The sequence below is a fragment of the Lepidochelys kempii genome, chromosome 1 (genome assembly GCF_965140265.1).
Source record: "Lepidochelys kempii isolate rLepKem1 chromosome 1, rLepKem1.hap2, whole genome shotgun sequence".
Taxonomy (NCBI): Eukaryota; Metazoa; Chordata; order Testudines; family Cheloniidae; genus Lepidochelys; species Lepidochelys kempii.
This window is the reverse complement of record NC_133256.1, coordinates 45,258,978-45,283,100: the sequence shown is the minus strand read 5'-3', so window position 1 is coordinate 45,283,100 and position 24,123 is coordinate 45,258,978. Positions and strand designations below refer to the sequence as shown.

The 24,123-nt window shown below is 46.1% G+C and overlaps 2 protein-coding genes across 10 annotated transcripts in view; one reads left to right on the top strand and one right to left on the bottom strand.

Annotated features, from left to right (window-relative positions):
* Window positions 1-24,123, bottom strand: part of MTUS2 (microtubule associated scaffold protein 2) — a 502,826-nt gene that overhangs the window by 406,166 nt on the left and 72,537 nt on the right. The gene's annotated exons all lie outside the window — the stretch shown is intronic.
* On the top strand, window positions 1,714-6,008 carry LOC140902044 (myb/SANT-like DNA-binding domain-containing protein 7). Its single transcript, XM_073321708.1, has 2 exons — window positions 1,714-2,403; window positions 5,574-6,008. The coding sequence occupies exons 1-2, from the start codon at window positions 1,835-1,837 to the stop codon at window positions 5,629-5,631; spliced, it is 627 nt and encodes a 208-aa protein (XP_073177809.1). The 5' UTR covers window positions 1,714-1,834; the 3' UTR covers window positions 5,632-6,008.

Sequence of the window (24,123 nt, the reverse complement as noted above, 5' to 3'; positions counted from 1 at the left end):
TCTGACTGTGGACAGCAGAATATTCCAGTATAGGTCTCACCAATGCCATGTACGGAGGTACAATCATTTCCCTACTTCTACTCACTACTCCCATGTTTTTACACCCAAGGATCGCATTCGTCCTTTTTGCCATAGCATCACACTGGGAGCTTGGCCACTATGACTCCTAAATCCTTTTCAGAGACATTTCTTCCCAGGACACAGTCCCCCATTCTGTAGGTCTGGCCTGCATTCCTTATACCAAGCCTTAATATTTGGCTGTACGGAAGCACAGTTTATTTGAATGGGCTTTGTTTACCAAGAGATACAGATCGCACTGTATGACTGCCCTGTCCTCAAATTTACCACTCTGACTATCTTTATCTCAAATCTAAATAAAAATCAGTGTGTGTAAATATTTACATAACTTCAGACATTTTTGCTTTACACCAGGTATTTTGGAAAATGCAGTGATGCAGATATCACACAAAGCTTGTTTGTGCTACCAGATGGAACACTTCAATCAAATCCTCCTGGATGGCCTCACTCAAAACAGTGTGGCTTATTCTATCTAAACCTTCAGAGAGGAAGTGCAACGTGTACTGATGCAGAAGAGAAATTCTGCTGCATATTGAAATTAAATATCACACATACACGTGTGATATAAAGGAGTGAAACCTTTCTTCAAAACCTTTCTTCTTTGTCAAGTTTAGTTTTCTATAGATAGTGACACAATTGTGTTGCTAATAACAGCAAAACCAAAACAAAGGGCCTGGTTGCACCTATGTGGAAGGTCATGCAGATCTCTCTCATCCAGCACAGGAAAGGCGGAGGCAGCATTATCCCCCTTTCCAGGACCTAAATCCAGCCAAAGACAGGAAAGGCGAAGAGGGTGCATCCTTCCATCCATAGCCCCAGGTTGTGTTTTCCTGCAGCCTGCTCCCAAGTGGCTAGGATTTGGAACCTCCTTTTAAGGAGGGCCCTGGGAGCAGCTGCGAGCTGTGGAAGCCATGTCAGCAGCTGGTACACACTGTGCTGCTAAAGTCACAGAGCTGTTTAAGGCAGCTTTGGCCTTCAGTAGATCTCTGGGGAGCTGCTGGTTTTGCCAGCCAGCCCAGAGGCCTGTTCTATGGGAAAGCAAATCCCACCCTACTGACAGAAACACTGAGGAGAAAACTCCCCAAGGAGAGCCTTGCCGATTTCTTCCCTCTTCATCCTGTAGAAAGGGACAATCAGACCACTCTCCAGAGGGGGGGTTTAGCAAGGATCACAAATTCTCTGTATGATGGAGCACTTAGCCTTTTGTACAATGTTTGAATAAATACTGAAATCATTATACCTAGGTCACTAAATAATACACACATGCACCACTGAAGTCTACCAGGGATGGCTTCCCAGGTGTGGTAGGGCTGCACCCAGTCAAGGGGTGTGTCACAGTGTAACCCACACATCTCCTCGGTGTAGTGTTCTGTCCCATCTAGTGCCACCAAGGCCACTGAGACCTAGTCTACACTAGGACTTTAGGTCGAATTTAGCAGCATTAAATCGATGTAAACCTGCACCTGTCCACATGATGAAGCCCTTTATTTCGACTTAAAGGGCTCTTAAAATTGATTTCCTTACTCCACCCCTGACAAGTGGATTAGCGCTTAAATCGGCCTTGCCGGCTCGAATTTGGGGTATTGTGGACACAATTCGACGGTATTGGCCTCCGGGAGCTATCCCAGAGTGCTCCATTGTGACCGCTCTGGACAGCACTCTCAACTCAGATGCACTGGCCAGGTAGACAGGAAAAGAACCGCGAACTTTTGAATCTCATTTCCTGTCTGGCCAGCGTGGCAAGCTGCAGGCGACCATGCAGAGCTCATCAGCAGAGGTGACCATGATGGAGTCCAAGAATCACAAAAGAGCTCCAGCATGGACCGAACGGGAGGTACGGGATCTGATCGCTGTTTGGGGAGAGGAATCCGTGCTATCAGAACTCAGTTCCAGTTTTCGAAATGCCAAAACCTTTGTCAAAATCTCCCAGGGCATGAAGGACAGAGGCCATGACAGGGACCCGAAGCAGTGCCGCGTGAAACTGAAGGAGCTGAGGCAAGCCTACCAGAAAACCAGAGAGGCGAATGGCCGCTCCGGGTCAGAGCCCCAAACATGCCGCTTCTATGATGAGCTGCATGCCATTTCAGGGGGTTCAGCCACCACTACCCCAGCCTTCAATGGAGATGGAGGCAATACGGAAGCAGGTTTTGGGGACGAAGAAGATGATGATGATGAGGAGGAGGTTGTAGACAGCTCACAGCAAGCAAGCGGAGAAGCCAACAGCCGACAGCCAGGAACTGTTTCTCACCCTGGACCTGGAGCCAGTACCCCCCGAACCCACCCAAGGCTGCCTCCTGGACCCAGCAGGCGGAGAAGGGACCTCTGGTGAGTGTACCTTTTAAAATACTATATATGGTTTAAAAGCAAGCATGTGAAAGGATTACTTTGTCCTGGCATTCGCGGTTCTCCTAGATGTACTCCCAAAGCCTTTGCAAAAGGTTTCTGGGGAGGGCAGCCTTATTGCGTCCTTCATGGTAGGACACTTTACCACTCCAGGCCAGTAACACGTACTCGGGAATCATTGTAGAACAAAGCATTGCAGTGTATGTTTGCTGGCATTCAAACAACATCCGTTCTTTATCTCTCTGTGTTATCCTCAGGAGAGTGAGATATAATTCATGGTCTCTGGATTAAGTTTAGAAGTGTGTGCAACAAGAGTGATGTAGTGGTGGGAGTCTGCTATAGACCACCGGACCAGGGGGATGAGGTAGATGAGGCTTTCTTCCGGCAGCTCACGGAAGCTACTAGATCGCATGCCCTGATTCTCATGGGTGACTTTAATTTTCCTGATATCTCCTGGGAGAGCAATACAGCAGTGCATAGACAATCCAGGAAGTTTTTGGAAAGTGTAGGGGACAATTTCCTGGCGCAAGTGCTAGAGGAGCCAACTAGGGGGGGCGCTTTTCTTGACCTGCTGCTCACAAACCGGGTAGAATTAGTGGGGGAAGCAAAAGTGGATGGGAATCTGGGAGGCAGTGACCATGAGTTGGTTGAGTTCAGGATCCTGACGCAGGGAAGAAAGGTAAGCAGCAGGATACGGACCCTGGACTTCAGGAAAGCAGACTTCGACTCCCTCAGGGAACGGATGGCCAGGATCCCCTGGGGGACTAACATGAAGGGGAAAGGAGTCCAGGAGAGCTGGCTGTATTTCAAGGAATCCCTGTTGAGGTTACAGGGAAAAACCATCCCGATGAGTCGAAAGAATAGTAAATATGGCAGGCGACCAGCTTGGCTTAATGGTGAAATCCTAGCGGATCTTAAACATAAAAAAGCTTACAAGAAGTGGAAGGTTGGACATATGACCAGGGAAGAGTATAAAAATATTGCTCGGGCATGTAGGAATGATATCAGGAGGGCCAAATCGCACCTGGAGCTGCAGCTAGCAAGAGATGTCAAGAGTAACAAGAAGGGTTTCTTCAGGTATGTTGGCAACAAGAAGAAAGCCAAGGAAAGTGTGGGCCCCTTACTGAATGAGGGAGGCAACCTAGTGACAGAGGATGTGGAGAAAGCTAATGTATTCAATGCTTTTTTTGCCTCTGTCTTCACGAACAAGGTCAGCTCCCAGACTGCTGCGCTGGGCATCACATAATGGGGAAGAGATGGCCAGCCCTCTGTGGAGATAGAGGTGGATAGGGACTATTTAGAAAAGCTGGACGTGCACAAGTCCATGGGGCCGGACGAGTTGCATCCAAAAGTGCTGAAGGAATTGGCGGCTGTGATTGCAGAGCCATTGGCCATTATCTTTGAAAACTCGTGGCGAACCGGGGAAGTCCCCGATGACTGGAAAAAGGCTAATGTAGTGCCAATCTTTAAAAAAGGGAAGAAGGAGGATCCTGGGAACTACAGGCCAGTCAGCCTCACCTCAGTCCCTGGAAAAAATCATGGAGCAGGTCCTCAAAGAATCAATCCTGAAGCACTTGCATGAGAGGAAAGTGATCAGGAACAGCCAGCATGGATTCACCAAGGGAAGGTCATGCCTGACTAATCTAATCGCCTTTTATGATGAGATTACTAGTTCTGTGGATGAAGGGAAAGCAGTGGATGTATTGTTTCTTGACTTTAGCAAAGCTTTTGACATGGTCTCCCACAGTATTCTTGTCAGCAAGTTAAGGAAGTATGGGCTGGATTAATGCACTATAAGGTGGGTAGAAAGCTGGCTAGATTGTCGGGCTCAACGGGTAGTGATCAATGGCTCCATGTCTAGTTGGCAGCCGGTGTCAAGTGGAGTGCCCCAGGGGTCGGTCCTGGGGCCGGTTTTGTTCAATATCTTCATAAATGATCTGGAGGATGGTGTGGATTGCACTCTCAGCAAATTTGCGGATGATACTAAACTGGGAGGAGTGCTAGATACGCTGGAGGGGAGGGATAGGATACAGAAGGACCTAGACAAATTGGAGGATTGGGCCAAAAGAAATCTGATGAGGTTCAATAAGGATAAGTGCAGGGTCCTGCACTTAGGACAGAAGAATCCAATGCACCGCTACAGACTAGGGGCCGAATGGCTAGGCAGCAGTTCTGCGGAAAAGGACCTAGGGGTGACAGTGGATGAGAAGCTGGATATGAGTCAGCAGTGTGCCCTTGTTGCCAAGAAGGCCAATGGCATTTTGGGATGTATAAGTAGGGGCATAGCGAGCAGATCAAGGGACGTGATCGTTCCCCTCTATTCGGCATTGGTGAGGCCTCACCTGGAGTACTGTGTCCAGTTTTGGGCCCCACACTACAAGAATGATGTGGATAAATTGGAGAGAGTCCAGCGAAGGGCAACAAAAATGATTAGGGGTCTAGAACACATGACTTATGAGGAGAGGCTGAGGGAGCTGGGATTGTTTAGCCTGCAGAAGAGAAGAATGAGGGGGGATTTGATAGCTGCTTTCAACTACCTGAAAGGGGGTTCCAAAGAGGATGGCTCTAGACTGTTCTCAATGGTAGCAGATGACAGAACGAGGAGTAATGGTCTCAAGTTGCAGTGGGGGAGGTTTAGATTGGATATTAGGAAAAACTTTTTCACTATGAGGGTGGTGAAACACTGGAATGCATTACCTAGGGAGGTGGTAGAATCTCCTTCCTTAGAGGTTTTTAAGGTCAGGCTTGACAAAGCCCTGGCTGGGATGATTTAACTGGGAATTGGTCCTGCTTGGAGCAGGGGGTTGGACTAGATGACCTTCTGGGGTCCCTTCCAACCCTGATATTCTATGATTCTATGGTCACCTGGTTGAAATAGAGTGCTTTTCTTCAGGGGACACTCAGAGGAGCCCATTCCTGCTGGGCTGTTTGCCTGTGGCTAAACAGAAATGTTCCCCGCTGTTAGCCACAGGGAGGGGGGAAGGTTGAGGGGGTAGCCACGCGGTGGGGAGAGGCAAAATGCGACCTTGTAATGAAAGCACATGTGCTATGTATGTAATGTTAACAGCAAGGTTGACCCTGAAAGAGTGTAGCCACTGTTTTATAAAATGTGTCTTTTTAAATACCGCTGTCCCTTTTTTTTTCTCCATCAGCTGCATGTGTTTCAATGATCACAGGATCTTCTCCTTCCCAGAGGCTAGTGAAGCTTAGAAAGAAAAAAAAACGCACTCGCGATGACATGTTCTCCGAGCTCATGCTGTCCTCCCACACTGACAGAGCACAGACGAATGCGTGGAGGCAAATAATGTCAGAGCGCAGGAAAGCACAAAATGACGGGGAGGAGAGGTGGCGGGCTGAAGAGAGTAAGTGGCGGGCTGAAGACAGGGCTGAAGCTCAAATGTGGCAGCAGCGTGATGAGAGGAGGCAGGATTCAATGCTGAGGCTGCTGGAGGACCAAACCAGTATGCTCCAGTGTATGGTTGAGCTGCAGCAAAGGCAGCTGGAGCACAGACTGCCACTACAGCCCCTGTGTAACCAACCGCCCTTCTCCCCAAGTTCCATAGCCTCCACACCCAGACGCCCAAGAACGCGGTGGCGGGGCCTCCGGCCAACCAGCCACTCCACCACAGAGGATTGCCCAAAAAATAGAAGGCTGTCATTCAATAAATTTTAAACTTGTAAACTTTTAAAGTGCTGTGCGGCATTTTCCTTCCCTCCTCCACCACCCCTCCTGGGCTACCTTGGTAGTCATCCCCCTGTTTGTGTGATGAATGAATAAAGAATGCATGAATGTGAAGCAACAATGACTTTATTGCCTCTGCAAGTGGTGATTGAAGGGAGGAGGGGCGGGTGGTTAGCTTACAGGGAAGTAGAGTGAACCAAGGGGCCGGGGGTTTCATAAAGGAGAAACAAACAGAACTTTCACACCGTAGCCTGGCCAGTCATGAAACTGGTTTTCAAAGCTTCTCTGATGCGTACCACGCCCTCCTGTGCTCTTCTAACCGCCCTGGTGTCTGGCTGCGCGTAACCAGCAGCCAGGCGATTTGCCTCAACCTCCCACCCCGCCATAAACGTCTCCCCCTTACTCTCACAGATATTGTGGAGCACACAGCAAGCAGTAATAACAGTGGGAATATTGGTTTCGCTGAGGTCTAAACAAGTCAGTAAACTGCGCCAGCGCCCCTTTAAACATCCAAATGCACATTCTACCACCATTCTGCACTTGCTCAGCCTATAGTTGAACAGCTCCTGACTACTGTCCAGGCTGCCTGTGTACGGCTTCATGAGCCATGGCATTAAGGGGTAGGCTGGGTCCCCAAGGATACATATAGGCATTTCAACATCCCCAACAGTTATTTTCTGGTCTGGGAAGAAAGTCCCTTCCTGCAGCTTTTGAAACAGACCAGAGTTCCTGAAGATGCGAGCATCATGTACCTTTCCCGGCCATCCCACGTTGATGTTGGTGAAACGTCCCTTGTGATCCACCAGAGCTTGCAGCACTATCGAAAAGTACCCCTTGCGGTTTATGTACTTGGCGGCTTGGTGCTCCGGTGCCAAGATAGGGATATGGGTTCCGTCTATGGCCTCACCACAGTTAGGGAATCCCATTGCAGTAAAGCCATCCACTATGACCTGCACATTTCCCAGGGTCACTACCCTTGATATCAGCAAATCTTTGATTGCGTGGGCTACTTGCATCACAGCAGCCCCCACAGTAGATTTGCCCACTCCAAATTGATTCCCAACTGACCGGTAGCTGTCTGGCGTTGCAAGCTTCCACATGGCTATCGCCACTCGCTTCTCAACTGTGAGGGCTGCTCTCATCTTGGTATTCATGCGCCTCAGGGCAGGGGAAAGCAAGTCACAGAGTTCCATGAAAGTGCCCTTACACATGCAAAAGTTTCGCAGCCACTGGGAATCATCCCAGACCTGCAACACTATGCGGTCCCACCAGTCTGTGCTTGTTTCCCAAGCCCAGAATTGGCATTCCACAGCATGAACCTGCCCCATTAGCACCATGATGCATGCATTGGCAGGGCCCATGCTTTCAGAGAAATCTGTGTCCATGTCCTGATCACTCACGTGACCGCGCTGACGTTGCCTCCTCGCCCGGTATCGCTTTGCCAGGTTCTAGTGCTGCATATACTGCTGGATAATGCGTGTGGTGTTTAATGTGCTCCTAATTGCCAAAGTGAGCTGAGCGGCCTCCATGCTTGCCTTGGTATGGCGTCCGCACAGAAAAAAGGCGCGGAACGATTGTCTGCCGTTGCTCTGACGGAGGGAGGGGCGACTACAACACGGCTTATAGGGTTGGCTTCAGGGAGCTAAAATCAACAAAGGGGGTGTCTTTACATCAAGGAGTATTTCAGGCAGGACTTCACGGAGGGTTCCAATAAGAAATGGTGCACCTAAGTTATTGTTCTTATTGGAACAAGGAGGTTAGCCTGGCCTCTGATTGATACATGGCTAGATTTACCTCGCTGCACCTTCTCTGTGAGTGACTGCAGTGTGACCTAGAGGAATGAGTCCCCTAGACAGGGGAGGAGGCAAATGAGTACAAAACAAATCTGGTCTATTTCTTGTTTTGATCCACTCCATCTATCTTTTACATCTTTGGCTGGCAGCAGACGGTGCAGAAGGACTGCATGCCATCCACATCCCATGGCTGCTCGGCAGAAGATGGTACAGTACGACTGCTAGCAATCCGTATCGCCTGCCTGCTCACCATAAGACGGTTCAATAGGACTGACTGCAGGACTAAAGAGAATGACCTGCTCAAGTCACTCCAAATTTAGTCCCTGCGCCCATGTCTGTCCAGGCGCTCCTAGCCAACGTGGCCAGGAGCACCTCGGACATGACGATGACGGCTACCAGTCGTACTGTACCGTCTGCTGCCACAAGGCAAGGGGTTGCTGCTACTGTGAAGCAATGCCGTACCGCGTCTGCCAGCACCCAGGAGACATAGGGTGACGGTTACCTGAGCGGGCTCCATGCTTGCCGTGGTATGGCGTCTGCACAGGTAACTCAGGAAAAAAGGCGCGAAATGATTGTCTGCCCTTGCTTTCAGGGAGGGAGGGAGGGAAGGGGGGCCTGACGATATGTACCCAGAACCACCCGCAACAATGTTTTAGCCTCATCAGGCATTGGGATCTCAACCCAGAATTCCAATGGGCAGCGGAGACTGCGGGAACTGTGGGATAGCTATCCACAGTGCAATGCTCCGGAAGTCGACTCTAGCCTCGGTACTGTGGAAGCACTCCGCCGAGTTAATGCACTTAATGCACTTAGAGCATTTTCTGTGGGGACACACACACTCGAATATATAAAACCGATTTCTAAAAAACCGACTTCTATAAATTCGACCTTATTCCGTAGTGTAGACATACCCTTAGAGAGAGAATTACATGAGTCTGCTCTACAGCCTTAGCTAACAGCCTGTTGGCTTTTAGCTCATGCGGTAGAGGTTCATGCTTTAAACTCCAGAGGTCCCTGGTTCGATCCCGCCAGACAACAACTGGGGTCTGTTGGTGTTACAATAGCACGGCCTACCCAGTCAGGCTTCAGGCTAACTGCTGCTGCCTCAGTTTCCTCTTCAGATCCAGAGCCAATCACCTGCCCACATTCACCCAACCTTTCCAGGAAGGACTCACTGTCACTCACACAAAGGATACTAGGACCCAGAGGCCTCTCTCACCCCCCCCCCATCCCACTTCCTTTTTTCTTCCCTCCCTCTCCTGGGCTAATCACAGGAGCCAACCTCCCTCCTGCAGCTGATGTTCAACTGAGCCCTCTCAGCCCTTTGTAGAGAACAAGGATCACTCCTCAGCTGTGTCTGATAAACTCAACAGGGCTGCTGGTTCCAGGTTCTGTGGCCCTTAAAGCGACAGGCCACCCTACTATAGAGCAACACACTGGCCATGCTCCAAGCCACACTTCCTCCTGCCCAGTCCCCTGCCACTTACTGCTTGGGCCCAAAGATCCTGGTTTCCTGAAGGCTAAACTCTACACTCCCAGTTAATGCTACCCCTGCCTCCCCACCCCCACCACAAAACACAGACACAGGGTAGGCTAACTCTCCCCTGCAATTAATCAATTTAAGCGGAGCCCTACTGCTACACAGGTCTCCTTTGTTTTTGCTTCTGGTGCCTTCCTAGCATGCAAATGGCACTTGGCCACCTAACGAGTTCTCCTCTGCCCATGGCCCCCTGCTCCTATCCTAACTCCCAGCCTGTGAAAACAGCAGTGACTCTAGCCCTGATCTCCTCCCTGTCAAAGATGTAACAGCTCCATCTGCTTAGCTCCCTCCCACTCCAAACCAACCAGCAGCGCAGAGGCTGTTCAGCTCCCTTCTTAAACAAGCAGTGGCACTGTTCTACGTGCGTCCCCACACTTGCCCCTAGAGAAAGCAGCAGTAGGTCATTGGTTCCACTCACCCCACTTGCATGAGCAAAATTTCTGCTTTTCCTGGGCAAGCTGGTTTCTCAAGACCTGATTCGTCATGTAACACAAAAGAGAATATAATGATGACTATTGTAATATGTACAGGGACAGACTTAAAGCCAGGCATTCAACCTTAATTTGGTGTATTTATGTCTTGAGTACTTCACCATGCAGCTTTAATATGGAATTCTTATAGGCCTGTTCTCAGCTTTCGACTTGCATGTAGCAGGGATTACATATGAATATATAAAGCGCAGCAGCCTGGAATTCTACTAGGCTCTGGGGAGGACAGGAGCAGCCAAAACACCGCTGGCGGGAGTATGAGCCGTTCTGTTCAGCAACAGCAGGGCAGTACCAGTTCTGGCATCCACACTCAGACAACAGAATTTCAGGTTTCAAAGACTTGTCTGAAGAATCCACATTGTAAACAGAAGTTCCCCCAGGTTAGCTACCCTGAGCTGTCGGCAGTGTGCTTGTTCCCCTTGGCACTGCCTTTTGCTGCTGCCAGAGGAAGAGGCTCCTTTTATCAGACCAGAGACATTTGAAAAGGTTCCTGGGATGGTTTGGAGCATTTTTTTTTTTTGAATCTGGTGGTTAGCTATAAAGCTACCTTACTTTTTAAGTCCCTTCATTTTCAGTTTAAACCGATTTTTACCAAAAAAATCCTGGGTTTTACAAAAAGCATTGTTCTCCCCCCCCCCCCAATTGTCACCCTACTTTTGTATCATTCAAATATATATAAAAAAAACCAACAACTTGTTTTATTAGGAAAAATACAATACATTGCATGAGATATATGTATTACGATAATACCTTAGCCTGTGTATATGCAGAGCTGCCTGTTGAAGTAAGGCTATGTATTAGTCTAGAAGATAGACAACAAATAAACAGGCATGTACGCACGCATCTGAATGTACAGACGAATCTCTTGCCCACCATGTATACATTTCAAGCTGTTAGCAGATAATGGTTTAAAGATCTGACACACTGAAATGGGAAGAATATTAAAATCTGTATCCGAGTAAGTTCCAGAACACAAGCAAGTATTCAAAAGTTTAAAAAAACAAAAACGAAAACGATGAAGTTGAGTGTATGCAGTGCAAATGGTGTGGCCCAATTATTAAACATAAATATTTATAGGCTAATAGTTTTATGTCTGCAACAGTAAACTGTTAATTCAAATGAAAAGGTTATTTGGGGATTAGAGATGTATTGTTTCCTTAAAGTCAGAGGTGGCATTGTGTTTTGAGTTCTGTTTTAGTTCTGCAGCAAACCACATTGAATTCCGTTCATCAAAGCATTAATCTACTAAATACGTTTTCCCTCCGTCCTTCCGTCCACCAAAATAAACCCCGATATTTACCCAGCAAAATTATTAATAGTTTTTCCCATCAATTTTCACCTGTTTTTGTTGTTGTAGTAATAAACACCATTAAATTCCCAGGATAAATTAAATAAAATAAAAACCGAAAATGAAGGGCCCTACTTACTTTGCATGCATACCCAGTTCATATGGGGATTTACATCACAACTTAAGAGGTAGTAGTGTTTTCTACCATATGCACACCTGCGCTGATTTTCAAATAGCCATTACTCCATTATTTTACACATTTTCTGAAACACAGTGAACCCTTAACTGTATAAACAGGACCAAAATTTTAAGTTTAAATTTGCACACAATCCCACCAAAAGAAACACCACAGAAGTTCTTTAAAATGGGAACATTTACTTTTTCACTCTCCCGTCTCTCAAAAGTATTGGACAGGATATTGCTCAATCTTCCATAAAAAGATTAGTTTCAGAGTAGCAGCCGTGTTAGTCTGTATTCGCAAAATGAAAAGGAGTACTTGTGGCACCATGCATCCGATGAAGTGGGCTGTAGCTCACGAGAGCTTATGCTCAAATAAATTTGTTAGTCTCTAAGGTGCCACAAGTACTCCTGTTCTTTTTTCATAAAAAGATAGTCAACTTTTGACATGGACCATGGAAAATTTCACCCCAAAAGACAGCGGTTTCAGAAAGTTATGAGCAAGTAAAATTCTGAAAGCTTGCAATGGAAATTGTTCTGCAATCTTATCTACAGCTGTCGCCTCTTGCATCATTTAGAATACACACACACACGCATAAATACATATGGGAACTTACAATATCCTGACAGTAGTCATTCAGCAAGTACATCCAGCAATGTATAAATCCACAAAACATTTTGGCTTCTGCTGTTTCAGGGGATAATAGATGTCTGACTGGCTAGGAGATAAATGATTACACACGCACGCACACCTGAGCAAAATGAATGGTTGAAAAAAAAAAAAAGTCTCTGATTCTCTAAGGAAAGTGTAGGCATCACCTCAGGCCAATTTTTCCGCTTTTCTTTTATTGATTTGCTAAAGGCAGTACTAAACGGAATGTACGGTACTGGAGACAATTACCTTCTGAATGATTGATGTGAATGCATTTAAATTTTACCATAATCTAGGCTTTACACTTCACCAAATCCAAAGGTAAAATACCTAATTTTATCCCTGATTTGATAAACTCATTTGCCTGCAAGGGTTCATACTAGATGAATTTGTATTGCTCTTGAGACAACTATCGTTTCATTATTCTCTAGTTACCACCTGCTTCACTCTATTCACAACACTTCTACATTTGCACAAATGGTAACACTGTGCTATCAATAGTTATGCAGCACACTGAAGATGAGGTTGGCAGAATTCAATTTTTATTTTTTGAATAGTTTTGATGGATAATATCAATGTTTATTTTTAAGCATTTTTCTATTTTAATCCATTTACATTTTCACAGTTTCAGGAAATTACATGGGGTCAGACAATTACTTAATGACATAGATACTGATTTTCAAAAAGTTAAAGCTTATTGACTCTTAAAACACAAAACTGTCATCACCACATGTCAAAATACACAAAGTAAATATCCTTAAATCAGACTCTGACGTTCTCATGAAGCATTTTTCTTAGTTTGCTTATCTGTACATTTCAATTATTATTCATAGAAATATTTTTTTGGTTTGTATGTGTATGATGAAATCGAGGTTTACTGACATTTATCCATAAAAATCTAATCCTGCAAAGCCTAAATATGCCATAATTCATGCACAAATGACAAAGAGCATGGTAAGATTTATATTTTACCTAGAGCAAAGGATATTTTAAAATGTTTCTTAAGTTCAGACAAGCACACACGTGTTCAGACAAAGGACTGAACAATTAAAATCTTACTAGATCAAAGTTAAATTTTCAAAGCATTTAAACAATTTAGGAGCCTACGTCCTATTTGCAAAAGTAACATGCACTTAGGGACATGTGTCCCATTGATTTACAAAATGAGATTTAGGCTCCAAAGTGCTTATGTCCCTTTTGAAAATGGGATTTATGTGCTTTTGAAAATTTTACCCCAAATCACAAAGAGTAAGATTCTGACCCCTTTTTCATATTGAATGATACCTTATTCTGCAAGTGATCCCATTGAAATCAATGGGATTACTCAAGGAGCCAGGTGCCACTCAACATGAGTAACTGTATCAGACTCTGACCCTAATCATCATCATCATGTTCCTATCATGCCTCTGGCGTTTAGGGCAGCGACGAAGCTCCTCCACTCCTGTTTGTTTCTGGCAAGTCTTTCAATGGTTCCCCAGCTGTGCCCCAGGTTTTTCAGCTTGGCTTCCACAGCTCTTCACCATGTTGAAGCTGTAGCGTCTCATCTCTGCTGTGACCTGAGCTAGCTTCCCCGTTTCGTACATTGTTCCCGTATGTTCCAAAAACCAAGTTTGGTTTTTGTCTTAGTGTTGAGCACTTCGGTCTTCATGCCAGTGGCTTCCTTTTGGCTGTCACCACTGGCAATTATATGGGTCATCACACACAGTAATGGTCGATTTTTCCATAACATTCTTTTGTTTTCTATGGCAGTGGTTCTCAAAGCAGATCCACCGCTTGTTCAAGGAAAGCCCCTGGCAGGCTAGACTGGTTTATTTACCTGCCGTGTCCACGAGTTTGGCCAATCGCAGCTCCCACTGGCCACGGTTCGCCACTCCAGGCCAATGGGGGCTGTGGGAAGGGCGGCCAGCACGTCCCTTGGCCCACGCCACTTCCCGCAGCCCCCATTGGCCTGGAGCGGCAAACCACGGCCAGTGGGAGCCACAATCGGCCGAACCTGTGGACGCGGCAGGTAAAGAAACCGGCCCGGCAGGGGCTTTCCCTGCACAAGCGGCGGACCGGCTTTGAGAACCACTGTTCTACGGGACAGGGTTGTTAGCCCTGTGACTAACCCCCAACCTGGAGGACCAGGGTGTCTGTTTTGTCTGGCCTCTCCACCACAGACTAATCCGGCATGGTTGAACCTACCAGGAGAAAAGCCCCCACTGACACAGACTCTGGGGATCATTAGAGCATGCAAGCTGTCCTGCCACGACAAGGCACGGACACCAGAGGACAGTCTGACCCTAAATAGGGCACTTAATCAAGCCCTCCTGGGGCAACAGAAACTGGACATCTAGTTTAACCTCTGTAGGCCCAATGTGAAACCTTACTCTAAGAGTAATGCCATTGCAGGTATGCTAATTTAAGAGTGGCAGAACCAGGCCCACGGTGATTAAGCTTTAGGGCTTCTGTTACTCAGAACAAAGGCTGGATTAGCATGCCTTATGATCTAGAGAGATTAAAGATGGGAACATTTTTAGCAGCAATTTTCAACAACAAGAAGAAGATTTTTAGGATTTCCATTTCAAATGAACGATGGCAGTAGCAGCATGTCTTCCCTTCATGGCGTTAGTATCGCACAGACGTTCCTGAGCTCGCTGACGCTCAGGGATAGGAAGTCAGAGTCCCTGAAGTTGAAAAACTCTGCCTCAAGAGGACAAAAGCTTAGATTTTTAGGTCCAAATGCTGCAGTGATTAATTAATTATTTTTATTATTATTATTAGCAATAGATGTAATAGCAGTCCTGCTGATTTTAGGCTCTAATTTGAGACAAGACACAACAAGCAAGTATGACAAACCAAAAGAGGGAAAGGGGGAGGTAGGAAATGAATCATAGAATCATAGAATATCAGGGTTGGAAGGGACCTCAGGAGGTCAGCTAGTCCAACCCCCTGCTCAAAAGCAGGACCCATCCCCAATTAAATCATCCCAGCCAGGGCTTTGTCAAGCCTGACCTTAAAAACTTCGAAGGAAGGAGATTCCACCACCTCCCTAGGCAACGCATTCCAGTGTTTCACCACCCTCATAGTGAAAAAGTTTTTCCTAATATCCAACCTAAACCTCCCCCACTGCAACTTGAGACCATTACTCCTTGTCCTGATCTCTTCCACCACTGAGAATAGTCTAGAACCATCCTCTCTGGAACCACCTCTCAGGTAGTTGAAAGCAGCTATCAAATCCCCCCTCATTCTTCTCTTCCGCAGACTAAACAATCCCAGTTCCCTCAGCCTCTCCTCATAAGTCATGTGTTCCAGACCCCTAATCATTTTTGTTGCCCTTCGCTGGACTCTTTCCAATTTATCCACATTTATGAAGATAAAATCATAATTACTTAGGTAGCTTGATGGCTCCTGAAGCTACATAACTTTCTATTTTTAGGGTTACCATATTTGAACATTCAAAAAATAGGACACTCCATGGCGGGGAGGGGTATTTGCTCATGACCACCCCCACCCCTGGCCCCGCCCCAACTCCACCCCTTCCCCGCCCCCATTCCAACCCCTTCCCCAAAGTCCCCGCCCCAACTCTGCCCCCTCCCTGCCCCATTGGACCCCTTCCCCAAATCCCCGCCCCAGCCCCACCTCCTCCCCTGAGCACACCACATTCCCCTTCCTTCCCCCTCCCTCCCAGCCACACGAAACAGCTGTTTCGCGGTGCAAGCACTGGGAGCTAGGGGGGAAAAGTGGGCACGCTCTTGAATGATCAGCATTCACTCTCTTTCTTGAATGATCAACCCTTCTTTGGGGAAAAATAATAACAGCAAAATCCTGGACATTTTTAGATATTTTAAAATTCCTCCCGGACAGCAATTTAAGAACCAAAAAGCCAGACATGTCCGGGAAAATACGGACGTATGATAACCCTACCATTTTTAAATAAGCCAGTATCCCCACTGAGCTCAGAATCTAGCAAACAACATAATATACTGTACATAGACCCAAGGAAGGTTTCCAGAGTCTCCGTAGGGGGATGGAATGCCCCACTACTCTTGACTAGAAGGGGAGCTTTGCCTGAGTAGGGACTGAATATGTTCTACAGGTTATAGGATGAAATTTTAGTCCCATTGAAATCCATGGGAGTTTTGCCACTGCCTTCGAAATTCAGGATTACACTCAGTAGTCTTTAGGTAGAGGCAGTAGTTGTTTTAAAAGGAAAAGGGAAAAAAAGCGTTTAGGCCCTTTTGTTTCTTTATGATGTATAAAGAAGGCCTGAAAAGGTTGTCTAGGATTTGCATACCACCACCACCCCTCCCAAGTGTGCTTCAGCTATTTCATTTAGATACCGTATAAACCGTTGGGAGAAAAGATCTGCATGCTAATGACTCAAAGCCTTCTGCCCTTTCAATGGAGAGTGGGGAAAGCTCACAATAAACATCTGAACCCTCCAAGAACATCTAACCGAGGAAGAGGAGATCTAACACTCCTTATATTCTCAGATTTAAAACAAATCGTAAAAAAACCCACGACATGATAATACACCTCTCAGGCCATCTTTAATCCTCACAATGAAGGGGAAATTGGCAAAATCCCAATCTTCTTTTTCCTCCGCGGATCACCTTGAAAGATAGAGCAGTTTGTAGAATGCGGCCTGTGTATACAAGGCCCATTGAAACCAATTGTAACTCCTTGTGCAAAGCAGCTCAGGCCCTTCAAAAAGAACCGAATCAAACACAGCAGCTTTCTGTAGGAGGCAAATAAGCCCACAGAACACCTACATCTACCAAGTGGTACTTCCAAACTGATTTCCCCTATAATTCACCTTCAAACAGCTTCTAGGACAGATCCTGCTCCTTTCCCACCCCCCCTACACACACACCCCACACACCCCCATGAAGTCATTCAGTCTACTTATATCAGTAAAGTAAGCAGGATTTTAATTTGTAGAAGTTACATGAGTAAGTCAATATGCTGCTTATATTTCCTATTTTCATATTTCACTTGCAAGAAGGATAGCGTTCATTCCTGTGCCAATAGCTCCTACACAGTTAGAAGGATTTCCGGACCAATGATGCAAATGAAAACAGAAATGCAAAAGAATCTGGAAAGTGTTATAATAGGGCCAGTCACTGCAGTGCTACTACATTTAACATTTGATCACTACTAGCTTTAATCTCAAGGGTTTACAACTCTGACATACAGGAATTCCCCTCAAATGCCACTTACTAGAAAATCACTCATATCAAAAGCATATTTTATTTTCTTAACAAACTCTTCTCAAAAGTTATGGGGGGAAAATTCACTTGCAGTATAGAATGGCCATCAAACCAAGGTGTTTGAGCTATACAATAAAGTAAAAGTGGTAAATAAAAACCAATTTTTACCAATCTCACATTCTTTCTGAGTTCCCGGTACTCAAAACCTGTTTTGCTCTTGAGGACAAGCATAGTTTAGCCCATTACTTTTAAATAATATATTTTTTTTAAAAATCTAAACACACTTAGGCCCAAAATTTGACCAACAATACAATGGGTACCCATACATACTAATAGGCACAATTAACTAAACTGTAAATATTTTTCCTCACTTGCTTTTGTAAAATCCACTGCTCTGTTATAGAGAAACGTTAAAGTTACTGTTGTAAATTGAAAAAAAAAATTAAATCACACACACACACAAAGTTATTTTAAAGTAAGGCACAAACAATACCGGGACTTACCATCTGAAATGCAAAGCCAGACAGATCGCTACATGGCTAACAAAGCCTTTTTGGAAAACTATGCTGATACACAGTAATTTATTACACCCTCATGGTGTTGATAGCAAATGAGGAAATATATAATTCAGAGCTACTATATATTTGCTTTGTATTGAAAAAGAATCAAGAGATGTTTTTAAAAATTCCAGTGGTTGCCAGAAACAAAAAAAGGATAAAAAACAAAAATGTCATTTCCAAGCTTTCAAGAGGGTATTACAACCAATGATAATGAGAAGACTATAAAATGTAAAACAATTTAAAGTTTCTTGAAAACAAGTTATGGAGGAACTATATCACTTATGGGATTGGGATTTGTAATTGTGTGGGGATATTTTTTACTTGTTAAAATATTGCCTGGGATAGCAGCCATTGCAATATACTGGATAAAATATAGGACTGAGTCTGGAAATCTCTGTATGTCTACTTCCCCTTCCACCCTTGGTCTGTCTTGTCTATTTAATCTAATCTCTTCAGGTAAGAGACTGTTCACTAGGTTTGTCTTGTGCCAATCACAATGGAGCCTCACTCTCATTTGGGACCTCTAGGAACTACTATAATACAGCTGTTAATTAACATTAAGCTGCTCTGTTACTCTGGGCAAGTCACTTCACCTGCTTGTGTCTCAGGTTCTCCAATCTGTAATATGGGGACAGTGATACTTACCTATCTGTGTGAAGCACTTTGAGATTTACACAGTAAAAAAAAACCCCATGATGGAAGCAATCAATCATCTGCAGGCACCCTATCTGAAATGTGCTTTTGCCATTACTCCAGCTCCTAGTGGAACAGTGGATTGATTGCCAACATTGCTGCTGTTTTTTGTTTTGTAATCAACAAACTCCAAGAGCACGATTCAATGAGCATGGAGCCAAAAAGAATGAGCCTGGAGGCTGAATTCTCTCTCACTCCTACAATTGAGCCTCCTGACCAGTGCTGAGGGAATGCTGTTGCTCAAGTTGAACCTGCTGGACGGACATAAAGGGCTTTGGTAGTGCTGCCTACATGACACCGCCCATGAACACTAATTCAATGTTAAGTTTTAAACCACATGCTCCTAAAACCACTTGCAGAAATATTTAAAATTTCCAAGTTATAAGCATGAAAAAATAATTATTGTGCATGCACAGGGACTATCGTCACAATGGTGTGATGGATCTGCTAAGCAGGTAACTACAACTCCCATCAGCCCTCTCCCCACTACACCCGTCCTTTCTCCTGGACAGGTAAGGAGGGGAAAGGGCCAGAATCGGAAGGTGACTGTGTTTTGTTTGGAAGCAGTGGCCAAACACCAAGCCAGGAGTTGCAGAAAAGCTGGAGGAGAAAGAACTCCCTAAGAAGTGTATGCAGAGCTCCGTGCAGAACAGGCTGTGACTGTCAGATATTACAGCTGGGTGCAGGTAGGGTTGCCAGATGTCCAGTTTTAAACGGGAACATTTAGTTGAAAAGGGATCCTGGCAGCTCCAGTCAGCACAGCTGACAGGGTTGCAAAAAGTTCGGTTGGCTGCAACGGGGCTAAGGCTGCCTCCCATCCTGGGAAGCGGCGGCATGTCCCTCCGGGTCCTAGGTGGAGGGGCAGCCTGGGGGTGCCGGCTCCGCAGTTCCCATTGGCCGGGAAGCCAGGGCGGGCGCAAATCCAGGGTGCCGCAGCCAATGGGAGCCGCAGAGCCAGCACTCAGTGTGGTGCCTGCAGTCAGGGGCAGCGCACAGAGCCCCCCTGGCTGACCTTCTGCCTAGGAGCCGGACATGCTGTAGCTTCCTGGGAGCCATGTGGAAGTCCTCCATCCCAGGAAATTCTGGTGCAGAGCTGGTGCGGCTGCTAAGGGGGCCCACCTGAGGTCAGTGCCTCCCAGAGACCCCACAAACCATATCAGCCAGAGCCACCCAGAGCCCACACCTCAAACCCCCTCCTGTACCCCAACCCACAGTCCCAGCTCGGAGCCCCCTCCTGCACTCCAAACCCCTCATCCACAGCCCCATCCCCTCCCACACCCAAACTCCCTACCCCAGCCAGAGCCCCCTCCCACACCCTGAACCCCTAATTTCTGACCCCATCCTGGAGCCCTCACCCCCCCAGCCCAGAGCCCATACCCCCTCTTGCATCCCAACCCCCTGCCTCCCAACCTGCACTCCGCTCCCTCACCCTAACCCCCAGCCCCAAGCACCCTCTTGCTCTTCCTAGCAGCTGCCCCACCTAGGGGGTCCTGCTCCCCACAAGCAGCCGTCAGCTGCTTGAGGAGGAGGCATCAGGAGAAGATGCTCCAAATTTGCAACTCCCTTCCCTGGGAGCCTCCACTTCAGCCCCTCTGTGGAATCTGGGGTATGTTTACAGTGCGATTAAACACCCTGCTGCCTGGCTCAGCAGACTGGGGCTGTAACATTACTGTGTAGACATTTGGGCTCTGAGTCCCTCCCCACTCAAGGGTCTCAGAGCTTGGGCTTCAGCTAGCCCAAACAGCCCCACAGCAAGCCCCAGTCAGCGAACAGGGGGGCAGCCAGCTTTAATTGCTGGGTAGACACCCCCCCACACACACACACCCCTTCCCAGCAAGTGGAACACAGCAGCTGCTAGCCTAGATGGCTGTGCAAGCCAGTCCCTCCCTGCAGGAGGTTCATGTAGATCAGTGTGGTTTTGAGCGTGTTTCTGTCAGTGCATCCAGGGACAGTGCACTGGGACTAGTCAGGCCTCCACCACTGGGATGGCCACTGCCACGCACCCAGTCAGCAGGGCACATCAGGAGCCATGCCAGCAGCCAGACATTGCTGTGCACAAAGCCTGGCACTTCACATTGGTGGGTGCCCGCCTAAGTCTGCAAAAGGTAAGTGGGTCATAGGGTCTGATGGCACCAACCCCACAAGTAGCAAAAAGGGGCCTGGCAACAGGGAATGCACAGCTTCACTAGGACTGATGGTCGTGAAACAGAAGAGCTAGTCCCTGGCTATGGTAATCTCCCTTATGCCCCTATACAAACCCTTTATGTTTCAAATAAAGGACAACTTGGAAATTATAGGAGAATTATATATAGGAAAATTATGTTTTATTTGTGACACACACTCATAGAGAAACACCACGTTGTATTAGAGTGTACAATCCTTTGCATGATTATTGCTGTATACAAGACTATAGTTATTGATTTGATGTGTAATGTGGAACGTTGGGCACCGAACAAAGGACAGGTGGTCATGCTGTGTGCAACATTCTAAGGTATTTCCTCTCAACCTGAATTAGGGCAAATCTGGCACACAGTACAGGTGAAAAAACTTGAAACGAAGAACCCTGGAAAATCTACTGGTTAGCAAGATGGTAAAATAGGGAGGGGTCAGTTTCTGCAGCATGAATTACATTTTATGGAACCTCACCTCTTAACATGAAAGAGCTATAATGAATTCGTAAAATAACATCAATGCAATATTAAGGTTATATATTTAAACATAAGTGTCAGGAAATGTTAACATTAAGACTCCCGTAACGTTAATTTGTCCACATTGCATATATTGTCTATTAAAGCGTACATTTCAACAATTTAACTAGTCATTACACATGGAACAGCATAACTTTTTTCCCCTGCTGTACAGTTCATTGTTAGGTAGGGAAGGAGTCAGTCAGTGGCTGCAGCACTACTGGATCCTCTACCAGGACAGTTGGAAGAAGGCAAGAAAAATCAAGCTCCTGCAATAGTCTCTTTACTCTCACTCATTGCGAGTGAGTGGGACTCTTTTGGGGGGCAATTAATTTTACAATAGTGTTTAAAATCTCTCCCTGGTGAGGTGAAGGCTATTTGAATCACACATTCCATCTCCCACATTCAAACTTTTGCAGCTCCTGGCCATAGGTGTTGTCTCCATGGTTGGAGCACCCATGAAAAAAAATTAGCAGGTGCTTAGCACCCACTGGCAGCCAGTTCCCCTCCTCCCTCCAGCACCTCCCCCACGCTGGCAGCTCTGCTGATCAAGTTCTCCCCCTCCCTCCCAGAGCCTGTATCTCCTGCCCACCGCAGATCAGCTGTTCTGCGGCGGGCAGGAGGTGCTGGGAGGGAGGGGAAGGAGCGGGGACGGGGCGCACTCTGGGGAAAGGGCAGAAAGAGGTGAGGCGAGAAGAGGTGGGCGGGGATGAGGCCTTGAGGGAAGGGGTGGAGTGGACATAGGGGCAGAGCGGGGGTGGGAAGAGGCAGAGTGGGGATGGGGGCTTGGTGGGGGGGGCGGGAGGTCAAGCACTCCCCAGGTAGAGAGGAAGTCAGCGCCTATGTTCCTGGTGCCTGCTTGGGCCTGGAAGTGATAATGAGCAAGTGTGGGGGGAGAGAGAGAGCACAAGTGAGGGAGGGAGAGGGGATGAAGTTAGCCGGGGTCAGGGCCTCAGGGAAGGAGCGGGACAGGGGTGTTTGGTTTTCTGCAATTAGAAAGTTGGCAATTTTGCAGGTGCAGGTCTCCGTGGGGGAGCAGCAGCAGCTAGGCAGGGAGCAAGTACAGAGAGGCCCCAATGAAAGACACTAACTGAGCCTGGCCTGGAAATCCACAAACTCCTAATTACTTGAATAGAGACAAGACTGGAGAATGCACCCAGGCTATAGGCCTGCAGAGCTCCAACTCTCAACTGGACTTCCCCAGGGATCCAAACATTTAGCTCTATTGCTCACTTTGAATGGTAACTGTCTAAGTCTCTGTACAACCTTTCCCATTCCTGCCAGCCCCAGTATGGGAATAAAAGAGATGTTCAAATTGTGAGTGTCACTTTTGGGGGGGGAAAAAAATCTACCCTGCAATTGGCACTGAAGTTGTGCATTTAGAAGTTCATGGCTGGGCTCTGAGGAGCAGCAGAGACCCTGCAATCTCTGCAGGCATGGGGAAGGAGTGTGCACAGAGGTGTAAAATATTACCTGCTTTAAAAAAAAAAAAGCCAAAATTCCTTAATATGCATTTACATGACAGGACTATAATAGCTTCAGAGACAAGGTAGGTGAGATAATATCTTTGAGAGCCAAGCTTATAGTTTATACAGAGCTCTTCTTCAGGTTTTTTTGTTGTTGTTTTTTTTCCCCTCAGCTGTCCCTTTTCACCAGCTATTTTTGGCCATTCCTCCCTCAAATTAAAAAAGGAGGGGGGGAGGAAAACCAAGTACACAAAAATGGACAAGTCAGGAGTTAAGATTGGAACTTGTATCCCTTGTAGGTAATGTATCATTAATGTATCCCTTGTAGGTAATGCCACAGGATGTATTATATAAGACTGCTTACTGTTTATAAATCTCTGGCAAAACCAGCCTTAGCCACGTAGTACTATTCATTCTGAATTCCTGGCATTTGTCGGTTTAAACCAGATATGAGAAGAGTTTTGTGTTGTTTGCCCTCCCCTGTTTTCTCCTACGTGTATAAAAACAAGATTCAAATGGTCTCCTGGAAAAATAGTACAAATAGTGAACAAATAAAATATATTAAGAAATGACAAAAACATTATATTAAGTCTTCTTCTAAATAACATTCTTAATGATGCATCCCCAAAATTTGTGAATGTAAACACATTTTCTGTTATGAAGGTAGAATTACATCCACTCCAGTGACCCAAATCATTGAAAGGGTCATCAGTATTCTATTGAGAGACACCAAATGATGCATTACATAATTCAGCTCTGACGTGCCTCTCCACAGCAATGAGCTCCGTTCATGTAACTCAATCAATCTATGTTTACTTAGTGTTTTCCCATCCCTAACAGTGTAGATTTTGTAAATCCCTTTGGGAATTAAATCTAGATATTAAACCAAGAACTTTCAATATGTGAGCTGACAGAATTCAGCAGTGACAGATGGACATTTATGTTTTTCCACAGATATGGAAAGCAACAACATATTCAACTCAGGTTACTATTCCAAGTGTTTCTTTCACACAAAGGCTACTCAGCTATACTGAACTCTGTAGATAACACTGTAAATCTTGGTAATAAAATGGAATTAGTCATATAAGCAAAATGCTTGTGGCTAACAAAATAAATGCATTTATATTTACCAAAAAAACCCCAATATTTTGAACACATCATACAGAATATGCTTAATTAACCCAACTAGAGCTGGTATAAAATTCAGGGGACTTACTCAGAATTTTTGGTGTTACCCCCGTAACAGGGCAGTGGGATCTACAGCCTCAAATAAGGATTCGGGACTCTTCCACTGATCTAGCCTATTAACACGTTACAAAGCTGCATACAACTGCTGAGTAAATTCTGCCAATTCACTAGTGGTGGCATGTGAAGCTTGTTAACTTCAACCGGTTATAAAAAAAGATGGTCATGACCTCCTTTACCCTGAGGGAACTAGGAATAGTAATAGTGTTTCTAACTCTGGCCATATTTAGTGTTTTTAC